The sequence below is a fragment of the Panicum hallii genome, chromosome 1, assembly GCF_002211085.1.
Source record: "Panicum hallii strain FIL2 chromosome 1, PHallii_v3.1, whole genome shotgun sequence".
In the NCBI taxonomy this organism is placed as follows: domain Eukaryota; kingdom Viridiplantae; phylum Streptophyta; class Magnoliopsida; order Poales; family Poaceae; genus Panicum; species Panicum hallii.
In genome coordinates, this window is record NC_038042.1 from 44,618,760 (window position 1) to 44,630,931 (window position 12,172).

Sequence of the window (12,172 nt, forward strand, 5' to 3'; positions counted from 1 at the left end):
TGTGCATGTGTGCAAGGTTTCAAGCTAATCCTAAGGAATGTCATCTTATGGCTGTTAAAAGAAATTCTGAGATATTTAGTTTTCACTCCGTTCCTTGGCTTGTGGTATCCCAAGGGCTCCACTTTCAATCTACTTGGCTACTCCGATTCGGATTATGCTGGTTGCAAAGTAGATAGGAAGAGTACATCGGGGACTTGTCAATTTCTTGGCCGGTCCCTTGTGTCTTGGAGTTCCAAGAAACAAAATTCCGTTGCCTTATCAACTGCCGAAGCCGAGTATGTTGCTGCAGGTGCTTGTTGTGCACAATTACTTTGGATGAAATCCACCTTGAGAGACTTTGGTTGTAAGTTTAGCAAGATTCCACTCTTGTGTGACAATGAGAGTGCAATCAAGCTAGCGAACAATCCTGTTAACCACTCAAGAACCAAACATATTGACATAAGGCACCATTTCTTGAGAGACCATGAAGCCAAAGGAGATATCGTTTTAAGTCATGTGAACACCGATAAACAACTAGCCGATATCTTCACTAAACCACTTGATGAGCAAAGGTTTTGTACCTTGAGGAGTGAGCTAAATATTTTGGATTCTCGTAACCTAGTTTGAGATCATGCACATGTTTGAGTGCTGTAGAGAAATTATTTTGAAAAATCTACTAGAATTAGTAGGAGTGTGATTTTAAAAGTAATTTGAATCTCTTCTTACTTGCTTGAGACTATTGTTCCCATTGTTGATTGCTGGCTAGTCTCAAGTTAAGTAAGCCTCTCACATCACTAGATCTCTTCTATCAGAATTTTTATTCTCTTTGGAATCCTTCACAGTTTTAGGGGGAGCCGGATACTCCGGTAGTACGTCCGGATACTCCGGACATCCGGATACTCCGGATATACGTCCGGATACTCCGGATGGTAAAACCATCTTATATATACCGCGGGGGGTCGGTCAAAACGGTTCTATCTCCTATTTTTCACCTCCACCGCGCCTCTCCTCCTCTCCTCTGTCTCCCACTCGCCCAAGGGGAGATTTCCACCATCTTTTCGCGCAAGATTTGCGAATCGTTGAAGGGAGTGCTTCATCTCGTCCGGAATCTCCGGGGAACGCTTTGGATTTGGAGTTTCCCGCGCTTTCCTCTTCATTAAGGTATTCAAACTTCAAATCGCCCGATCTCTCAATGTAGTGGTCAAAACTAGATATCCTTTGGGGCATTATCTTCCCTCATGTGCAGCAGCTTGTGCCCCAAATTTCATTCAAATCCCATGGGCAAATCTCTAGATTTCATGAAAGTAGGGTTTCCATGTCGATGCCCGGAGACTCCGGATGTTCCGTCTGGATACTCCGGACTGTCCGGAGTATCCGGACATATATCCGGACTCTCCGGATTCCTTGTGATTCTGCCCACCTGTCTCACTCCTATTTCGTCTAGCTGCTCCTAATCGATATATTCTATATCCAGGCTATGGGACGTGAGCGTGCACAGGCTTCTTCCGGTCAGCGACGGCAAAAACGCCGTCATGATCCTCAAATCCAAGAGGAGGAAGTTTCACCTCCTCTTCATGCCGGTGCAACAAGGAACCCAAGGTTTGATCCAGCTCCATCTTATGCGGGTCCATCTTCCTCTCGTCGTGGTCATCATGATTCATTCATCAAGAGAGCTCTTAAGAGCATTTTCTGCATGTGCAAGACTGCAACTCACGAGATTAATGAAAACCGCCGTGACATTATTGAGATTAAGAGTCACTTGGGGCTTCCGGCGGATCCATATCATGAGTTGCCCGAGTTTGATGACCCATTTGCCGAATGGGATGCTGCGGATGAGGCCGCCACTGCTGCTGCTCATGCTCCTCTTCCTCGCCCACGTCAGCGCACCCGTGCCCCTACACGATCCCGTCGCTCTCCTCCTCGTGGCCAAGAGATTTTTGATGAAGAGGAAGAGACCGAGGAAGAAGCACCTCCAAACTACCGCGAGATCCCCGATTCGGATGAAGATGAGGATACCTCCGATGAGGATGCCCAAGATGATGATGAGTAGAAGCTCTTCTTGCCTGTTTTCATCTCCTTTTTGGCACTTGATGACAAAGGGGGAGTGAAAATACCATTTATGTACTCATTTGGGCTTTGTATCAACTTTATGCGTTTCTTTTGAACAATTCTCATGTAAGGACTATGTGGTGTGGGGAACTTTGTAATGTGTGCTACTCTGTGGTCTACTAGTTTGCAGTTTATTTTTAAGGATGAGCTGATAGTGTGATCTTAATTTGATTATGATGCAATGTTATTTTTCTGTGTTCTGTCCTGATGGTCCGGATACTCCGGATATTCCTCCGGATACTCCGGACTGGTCCGGAGTCTCCGGATCGGAACCCGGAGTCTCCGGGTTATCTTGATCAAACACTAGTGTTTCCTGATTATATGACATGACATTTGCATCACACATTTTTCAGCACACACACACATGCTCACCCCACTGTAGAATGTATAAAGAGTTTCCATATCTTTTTTCTAAAAATGCCAATCTTGACTTTAGAGAAGTCAATTTGAAATTCAAATTCATGGCATACATTAAGGGGGAGCTCTTTGCATGCTTAAGATTACATTTTTATGGTTATCAAATGAGATACATGTGGGTTGTCATCAATCACCAAAAAGGGGGAGATTGAAAGATATCTAGGCCCCTAAGTGGGTTTTGGTGATTTATGACAAAGCACATGTATATTTAATCGTGTTATTAAGCATGTGTGCAGGTGCTAATGGTGACTAAGCATAGCTTTTAGAGAAGCGTGAACCCTCAAAAAGGATATGAAAAGCGGCGTCCTCAAGTGTTCTTGAAGACTAGATTTTATTTTTGAAATTGAGTATAGGAACGCCGTACTATCAAGGGGAACTGTGATCCACTAGTGTAGACATGGTAGTTGTGCTCAAGAGAACCCACAAAAATCATAAGAAACCATCTCAACACTCAAAAGGGGACTTAAATGTGAAATTCTGTGACAAACCCGGAGTGTCCGGGTACTAGTCCGGAATGTCCGGACAGAAGGTCCGGAGTATCCGGACGTATACCCGGAGTGTCCGGGTTACTGTTACCGGTCTGCAAAACAAGTTTGGTCCGGAGTCTCCGGACCCCTATGTCCGGAGTATCCGGACATATACCCGGAGTTTCCGGGTACCGCTCTCCCAACGGCTAGTTTCTGGGAGAGGGGGTATAAATACCTCCATACCCCCTCTCACTCTCTCTCTCTTGCTCATTTTACGACCAGACTTGCAGAAAGCCTAAAAGAGAGCCCTCTCACTCCCCATTTGCTTCATTCTTGAGTGATTTTCATTGGGGTTTGAAGTGAGATTGTTGCAAGAGCTAAGATTGTGCAAGTAAGCCCTGATTTCATCTTTTGAGCACATCAAACCAAGTCTAGCCCGTGGATCCTAGTTTGTTACTCTTGGAGCTTCAAGCTCCTAGACGGCTAGGCGTCGCTTGTGATTGCGTGATTGATTTGTGAGCATCACAGCTGGTTTGTAATCCTCTTTCCTCTCCGAGGAATTCATAGTAAGTTACCCTAGGGTTTGAGCGTTGGTCTCACCCTTGGGAGAGGAGCATAGGAGTTCTTGAGCACCGTCTCTTGAATTCTTCCTCAACGGAGACGTAGCTCCTTTGGGAGTGAACTTCGGGAAACAAATTCTGTGTCAATCTCGTATTTCTACCTTACACTTGTGATTATTTGCTTGTGAGACTAACCTTTTAGGGTTTGAGACCGATCTACTTTTGTACAAGTCTCACGAGAAAGAAAACTGGTGAGAAACACTCCAGAGGTATCCCTAGTCCCTCTAAATTTATCTGATTCAATTTACAGCATCTACAACAGTGATTAGTAGCACGTTTTTCATACCCGGATAGTCCGGACAATATATCCGGAAACTCCGGACTCTATATCCGGAGTATCCGGACATATATCCGGAATATCCGGATACCTGTGTTGCTAACCGTGTTCAAAGTGCTTTAAGTTGCAGATTAGCCTATTCACCCCCCCTCTAGGCATCTTGAGGTCCTTTCAAAGAGGTCATCGTGATGACGCGATCATGTTAAATAATATCCAAATATCAATTACAATATAGCAATTAAAAATCTGCAAAAAAGATAAAAATGAGTTAATAATGATATATTTAAGTGAAGAATGTTTAAAAAGAGGAATAAAATATACCTCTAGTTGCGCTTAGGTCTAGGAGACCTAGGCAATTGCATTTGCCTATTTTTCTTATTTTGAAATGCCTTTTTTATTTGTTGAAGATCAAGTCTTTTGAATATTTCTCTTTCAATGTAGCACAACATCAAGTCATTTAGCCAACCATCGGTCATCTTATTGCGCAATTCTGTCTTAATAATCTTCATAGCCGAGAAGGCTCTTTCAACTGTTGCGGTTGCCACTGGTAATAACAATGCCAACTCAATAAGCCGATACACCAATGGAAACACAATATGTCTCTCTAGATGAACCATTGTCTTTGCTAGGCTCGCAAGGTCATAACAAGCTTTGAACTCTTCAACTCTTCGCACATGAATAATGAAAGTTTTTAGTTGATCTTTTATAGTCTTACAGTCATCAAAAGAAAAGTCTTCATAATAGATATTCGCAATCCGAGCAAGCTTATCCACATCAAACTTAGAGAATGAATTTCTTGGGTCAAGACAAGAAAAACCCACAAGCAACTCCGAGGATAGCTCATTAAAGCGATGATCCAACTCAGTGATAATAGAATCTATAGCAGTATAGAAAGTATCAACACGATAATAATGCTCTTGAGTGATATTGTTTCTCCCACCTTTCCTTGACCGACCATATCGTGGTAAAGCATCACTCATATTTGGTATTGGGATATCATTTGCAAGGCAAAATACTTTAGTTTCTTCAAACAATGGCTCCCAACCTTCACTTCTCAAATTAAGCAAACGTGTTCTCACATCAACAACCAAAGACATAGCTTGAACAACATTTTGATCCTTCCTTTGCAAGAGAAGAGAGAGCTCATTTGTGATGCGGAGAATTTGCAACATCATCTTCATGTTAAATACAAAGCTGAAACACTCCATTTTTTCCACCAAGCCTCCTGCACCCGATGGATTGCGCTCATCCTGATGCACAATTTCTAAAACTTCAATTACTGAATCCCACATAGACTCAATACGAAGTAAAGTCTTGTAATGAGATCCCCATCTTGTATCTCCTTATCTTGCCAATGATGTTTCTTGTTGTTTACCTCTTCCTGATGAAATTTCTCCACTATCCAACTTAGACAAGAGAGTTAAGCGATGCTTATGAAGAAGTAAATCCTTTCTTTTGCAAGAAGCACTAGTGCTATTCACAATCAATGTCACGTAGTTGAAGAAATCCTCAAGAGATGAGCAACATTTTGAGACAGCAACAACTACCAATTGCAACTGATGAGCAAAGCAATGTATATAGAAAGCAAATGGGTTCTCATCACGAATCAATTTCTGAAGACCATTAAACTCTCCTCTCATATTAGAAGCACCATCATACCCCTGCCCTCGAAGCCTTGCAACAACTAATCCATGATCACTTAACATCTCAACCAATGCTCTCTTCAATGATTCTGATGTTGTGTCCTTGACATGCTTGATACCCAAAAATCTTTCTATTACTTCTCCTTTTTTGTTGACAAATCTTACAACTATAGCCATTTGTTCCTTGACCGATATATCACGGGATTCATCAACAAGAACAGAGAATAGACAGTCCCCCATTTCTTCCTTTATTGCCTTTGTGACTGCCTCTGCACAACAGTTTGCAAGTTCTTTTTGAATTGTTCCAGAAGTCATTTTGGCATTTTTCGGACACAACTCATCAAAAGCTTGTCTGACCTCCTCATTCCTTTGTTTGTACCAATCAAGAAATTCTAAAAAATTTCCCTTATTCAAAGAAGTAGCAGACTCGTCATGTCCCCGAAATGGCTCACCTTGCAATGCTAGATAACTTACAATACTTAAGGAAGCTTCCAATCGAGTCTCATATTTAACCAATGCATCTCTAGTATAACTTGAAACCTTATGTCCTATACTTGACCTTTGGTTAGCAAAATCATGAAATGCTGTTGTTGCAACATTGTGTATGCTATTAGGCCCACCAACATGTTTGGAAAATGCCAAGGAAGCATTCCTCCACTGTGAGAAGCCAAGTTTTGTGAATGCATCATAACAAAACTTATCATCCATTCGATCATGTTTAAAAAGGTAGCAATAGAAGCAATAAGCCTTATTCTTCTGCAAACTATATTCCGACCAACTATGTTGCCTAAACCAATGTTTTTGAAAGCTCCTTTTATCATTTGATTTGGGAAAATTATGACCAATTGGTTGAGTCGGACCTTTAACTATGAAAGCCCTTCTAACTTCATCTCTAATATTAGAAACAAAGCGATCAATTGGAATACGAAGACCCGGATCAGAAATAATGTGGTCCGGGTTGAACTCAATTATACCTTCCACTTCTTGACCATTAACTTCTTCACTATTGTTTTCTTGAACATGTGCATTTTCTTCCTCAATATCCTCTTGAACATGTGCATCGTCTTCCGCTTCACCGTTGTCATCTTGAACATCCGGATGAGCAATGTTTTCTGCTTCCACTTCTACTTCAGGTTCATGATGAAGATAAACTCCACTAGCATGAGTGCTACTCTGTCCACGAGTAAAATATCTATAGATCCCTGAAATTAAACATGGTCACTGGTCAGCCGAAATGCCGAATGTTCAAGATATACCTATAAATTAATAGTAATAGACATTGCTAGAGGCCTAGAGTCTAGACACTGGACAATGAGTAAAAATATACCGTTTTGGTTAATTTTTTTCTTCCCCTTGCTATTTCCAACCATGGTTAGGAACTTAGGATGGCGGCGGGGCGCTGACACTCAGCAAGACGGCAAGTCGGCAAGGACGGCGGCCGGAGCGGCGCCAATCTGCACATACACGGATATTAGTACATGAAAAGTAGATTGGTTAGCAAAGACGTGGGATTGGAGTACTGACTAGTTGCTGAGTTTCCTGACTAGTTTGCTACTTTAGTATTTTGCTAGTTGCTTCCTGGTTCCTGCCAGAGCTTAGACGAGCACATGCTCTTGCACTGCACGCCCTTGCTGAGACCTGAGAGAGTGAGAGTTGAGCAAATGAGCAATCACAACCTGGCAGGCTGGCACCCAAGTATGAAGTACCCAACCACAGAAGTACAGAACCACTACATTGAGCAATCACGAGTTCACGACCTGGCTCTGTCCTGGCACAGTGGCACCCAACCCAAGTACCCAATCACGACCTGGCGCAGAAGCCAGAAGGCAGAGCCGCAGTCCGCAGAGCCGTAGAGCTGCGGGCGGCGTGCGGCCGTGCGGGGCGCCGGGGCCCGGGGCTGCGGGCGGCCGGCGGCGCCGGGGCTGCGGGCGGGCGGGGGCGGCGGCGCTGGGGCTGCGGCTGCGGGCCGCGGCGCCGGGGCTGCGGGCGGGCGGCGTGCGGGGGCGGGGCGCCGGGGCTGCGGGCGGCGGCCGGGCGGCGTGCGGGGGCGGTGCGCCGGGGCTGCGGGCGGCGGCCGGGTGGGGAGCAGTCGAGCAGACAGCAGAGCACGGTGCCCGGTGGGGAGCAGAGCACTAGGGTTAAAATTTTTTTTTCTAATTGGGCTGGGCCGGCCGAGGTATTGCCCGGGCAATACCGGGCAATACCGGGCCCTCCGCCACTGCTTGTACACCGTCGACATTGTTAGCACAATTGAAAGTTCAGAACGATGGAGTACTGTCTCTACTATACTGCTGTCAGGGAGGAAAAAAATGTCAAAAAATAATAATAATAATTCAGGCTTAACCTGTGGTGGGTGTTTGTTTGGCCCTGGGTGCTTTGGTTTGGTAATAAAAAGGGACAGGGAAACGGGAACCTGGGCAAGCCGTGTGTCTCCCATCCGAATATCCCGGAGGATAAACCCGAGACCAAGATGGCACCCGGAATATTCCCGCCACCCCGCGGCCGCTTCGATTTCCGCCCTCCCCTGCCTTATAAAGACGCCCACCCGTTTCCTCCCCCGTCGCGACCTCGCCACCCAATTCAATTCGATTCAACGACGCCGCTTCCTTGCCCGGCGATCCAGGCGAATCCTCCTCCTACCTACACTACACCAACCCCGCCGATCGAGAGCAAGACCAGCCGGCCGGCGGAATACACACAATGGCCCAGCTCAAGGCTGCGCGCGTCGCCGACGTGCCCACCCTGGACGTGGTGGCCCCCGGCCTAGTTGTCGCCGAGGCGGACGCCAGCGCCGCGATCGCCGCGGCGCGCGGGCCGGGCGGGCGGTTCTCTGTGGTCGGGCACCGCGGGAAGGGGATGAACGCGCTGGCGTCGGCGGACCGGCGGCTGCAGGAGGTCCGCGAGAACACCGTCCGCTCCTTCAACGACGCCGCGCGCTTCCCCGTCGACTACGTCGAGTTCGATGTCCAGGTAGAGACGCTCTCTTCCCACCATTGGTTGCTCTTTTTCTTCCTCGAGCACACCAAAAAGAGGATGAGAGAGAAGGAGCGGCGCTCGCGGCTCGCCCTCCCGCTACGTTAATTAGTTCTAGGGTCGCGATTAACGAGGCAGCAGCGGAATAGCATTACGGGCACGGGCGGTAGGAGCTTGCGAGCCGCCGCGCAGGGATTGTTTGCCTTGCCGGCGCGGTGTTGGTGGAGGTGGGCCGGTTCTGGCTGGCCTGGGCCTGGCTCCAGCTTGACGGGGACGGCAGATCCGCCGATGCGGGGGCCCGCCACCGCGTGACGCGCCGCCGACGCGGCCAGGGGCAGCGAAGGCAGAGCACGGTGAGAACGACAGGAGGTCGCCAGCCTCTGCTAGTCTGCTCTGACTCTGCATCCTGATCTGAACCCCCTCGATCGACGCGTTGCGCCGACCTGCGTGGCGTGGAGCCTCGATCGCGCTAGCTAGCGGCGCGCCGCCCCCATGTGCCGCGTCCCGGCCGGCCCGGTCTGGCTCTGGCGGCGGGCCATCGCCAGCTGCAGCTAGCGCCCGCCATGCGTACCGCGTCGGAGGTGCACGCAGCTGTTCGTGTCAACTCGCAAACAAACGTGCACATGCCTGCGCCGAAACGAAGGCATGGGAACGGAGAGGCTGGCTAGTCAAAACATGGGAACAGATGGCGGGGTGATTACGAGCATTAATTAATTATCCTCCTTCAGATTTATAGATTTTACTATACATGTACTGTACATACATCTAGATATAAATATATATAGATGTATAGCAAAAATTATATATTTAAAAAATTAAAATAATTAATAATTTGGGACCGAGGAAGTACACAAAGGAAAGAGACTTTTCCACCTACGGTAAACATTGTGGGAGGAGGCTGTATATTGAGGAAAGAGACTTTTCCTAGGGATCTCAACAAGGGTTTCAATAGTTGATACGAACCATATTATATTTATTCTGTTGTGGATTACTGGGCGCACCATGGCCTCATGGTTCCTGATGACAAAATGGGCATATTGCCCTCTCTCGTCACCAACAAGCACCACGGTGGCGCTTAACCTGAGTTTCCCACCTACTAGTAAAGATGAATGAAACTGTAAATTGTCTTTCCTAGATTCAGTGCTAACTGAAGATGCTTTGCATCGTAGGGTTTAAGTGTTTAACGTACTAGCTCGCTTGATATTTGTGAGGCAGAATCTGCTCACGTGCCTGATTGATCCTAGATTCCTAGCCACCGTGGCATCTAGATCGGGCGCTTTTGTCGTTTGCACCCCAACTTCATTGCCCTAGAACCAGAACGGTCGTCCCACATCTGACATCTTGAGCTGTAACGCGAGTATGGACCGTTGGCATGGTGGCCACAATTTTGAGAGGCGAGAGATAGAGCGATGGCATGGGGTCCCGTCTGATCGCAACCATTTTTACCCAGAAGCTGCTTCTGGATTGCTATTATCACCGACGTCTGACAGAAGCCGACGCATGTACGTAGCCGAGTGCGTTTACAAGTGTTTGCCTGAAACTGAATGAGTCTTTCCTTCCGCTTCCAGTCTGCTTAAATATGTTGCAAAGAAACATACTGATTCGTTTTACTCTGCTCCTTGTCCCCCCCCCTCTCTCCGTCTCCTGAATAATTCGGTGTGCAAAGATGTATGAGAAGAGAACCGTGAATATCCAATTTTGCAGGTCACCAAGGATGGGTGCCCAATCATCTTCCATGACAACTTCATCTACACCGAAGAAGATGTAAGCTCATACTTCGTGCTACCTACATTATTGGTCAACTGTATGCCAAACTATGCGTAGGTCTTACACCCATCTTTTCCCAGGGTAAAATTTCACAGAAGCGTGTCACTGATCTTCAGTTGGAAGACTTCGTCCAGTATGGACCTCAAAATGAGCAAGGGAAGGTAATAAATAGCAGAGCACCTTCTCACCTTTATGACAATGTAAAGAGATTTGGGCTAAGTAGCATCTGAATGTGTTTTTCTTGCTTACGAATGCAGATCGGGAAGCCCCTGCTTCGCAAAATGAAGGACGGCAGAATGCTTAACTGGAATGTGCAGTCAGAGGATGCTCTTTGCACGCTTCAAGAAGCATTCGAGAAGGTCAACCCGAGATTGGGCTTCAACGTTGAGCTGAAATTCGATGACAATCTTGAATACGAGGAGGAGAAGCTCACTCGCATCCTCCAGGCCATCCTGAAGGCATGTGGAACACGACAAACTGTTCGTGCTTCTTTCTCTAGTTTGCTGAGAAGTTCCTGACTGACAGTGTCGAGCATTTGATTTGCAGGTGATCTTTGAGTACGCCAAGGATAGGCCTATACTTTTCTCTAGCTTCCAGCCTGATGCTGCGCAGCTCATGCGGAAATTGCAGAGCAAATACCCTGTAAGTACGCTCAACAAATTGCAAGCATGAAACATCATAGTATTGGTTTTCGTTTACGAACAAACAGTACTGATCGGATCATCCCTTTTATGCTCTTCGTTCAGGTATACTTCTTGACAAACGGAGGGACAGAGATTTACACTGACGTGAGGAGGAACTCGTTGGAGGAGGCCATCAAGCTATGCCTTGGCAGCGGCCTGCAAGGGATAGTTTCCGAGGCCCGTGGGATCTTCAGGCACCCTGCTGCCATACCAAAGATCAAAGAGGCTAACCTCTCCCTGCTGACCTACGGAACATTGAAGTAAGACGGTTCACATACAAATTTTGTAGCATCGCCGTACTACCACACAATCTCAACGCCCATGCTCAAATTTATCGTCCTTTTTGCAGTAACGTGCCGGAGGCGGTGTACATGCAGCACCTGATGGGGGTGAATGGGGTGATCGTCGACCTGGTGCCGGAGATCACCGAGGCTGTCTCCGAGCTCATCGCTCTGCCAGAGCCTGACTCTGAAGTCGAGAACTTGAGCAGCAACCAGGCTGCTAAAGGCGCCGCAACACCGAATTTCTCGCAACGCGAGATCTCGTTCCTGCTGAGGCTTATACCTGAGCTTGTCCAATAATGCCTCGCCTTCCTGATGTCTATCATGAATGATCTGATGTATTACTGATTTAGTGATCTGCATACAAGAAACAAAAATGCCCTTGCGCAGGGTTATATGTTTATGTAGGTTGATGATACGTCTATCCTGTCCTTGAGCTTGTCCTGGTCCAGTTTTACTTTTGCTGGGAGGGTTGGGGATTTGATCAATGCTGTAGGCAGGGCATGTGGTGGAGTGAGGTCTGACTGAAACAATCTGACAAGTGTTTGGACCCCTGAAAGGAGTCTTGAGTGTACTATCTGTGATGTAATACCGTGCTGTTTTGAGTTAAATCATAATGTATTGCTGAGAGTTGGTATGAGCAGTGTATTTTCAAGATGGATAAAGCCGGCGTGCCACAGTATTGACAGGTTAAACTTGAACTTGTGGGGAAGGATATGATGAAGACGAATTATCAAGATTCAGGCTTTTCAGAAACGAGGTTTTTATCTTTCTGTACAAAAACTGCAATTAATGTAAATAAGGTCCAAGAAGAGCAAAATCCAAAAACTAACTGAAATCATGAACACCTGTAGTGAAAAAAATGTATTTCAAAGCAGAGCCTTATAAAAGAACTGAGATGCCCGTGGGGCTAGGACCTTGTGATGAGTGATTGAACAACACAGTGTACGTGTGAC

At 46.7% G+C, this 12,172-nt stretch overlaps 1 protein-coding gene across 1 annotated transcript; it reads left to right on the plus strand.

Annotated features, from left to right (window-relative positions):
- The first annotated feature begins 8,066 nt into the window (after positions 1 to 8,066).
- LOC112902709 (glycerophosphodiester phosphodiesterase GDPD2-like) lies at positions 8,067 to 11,859 on the plus strand. Its single transcript, XM_025971879.1, has 7 exons — positions 8,067 to 8,482; positions 10,190 to 10,249; positions 10,333 to 10,413; positions 10,510 to 10,710; positions 10,799 to 10,894; positions 10,999 to 11,195; positions 11,285 to 11,859. Exons 1-7 carry the CDS (start codon positions 8,213 to 8,215, stop codon positions 11,514 to 11,516), a joined length of 1,137 nt encoding a protein of 378 aa, XP_025827664.1. The 5' UTR covers positions 8,067 to 8,212; the 3' UTR covers positions 11,517 to 11,859.
- The last annotated feature ends 313 nt before the right edge of the window (positions 11,860 to 12,172 follow it).

Bases quoted from the DNA above. Each gene is read 5' to 3' on its own strand.
- LOC112902709 (XM_025971879.1), top strand. From the start codon at position 8,213: ATGGCCCAGCTCAAGGCTGCGCGCGTCGCCGACGTGCCCACCCTGGAC. The intron at 10,250-10,332 runs GTAAGCTCATAC...ATCTTTTCCCAG, and splicing joins TCATCTACACCGAAGAAGAT to GGTAAAATTTCACAGAAGCG. The intron at 10,895-10,998 runs GTAAGTACGCTC...CTCTTCGTTCAG, and splicing joins AATTGCAGAGCAAATACCCT to GTATACTTCTTGACAAACGG.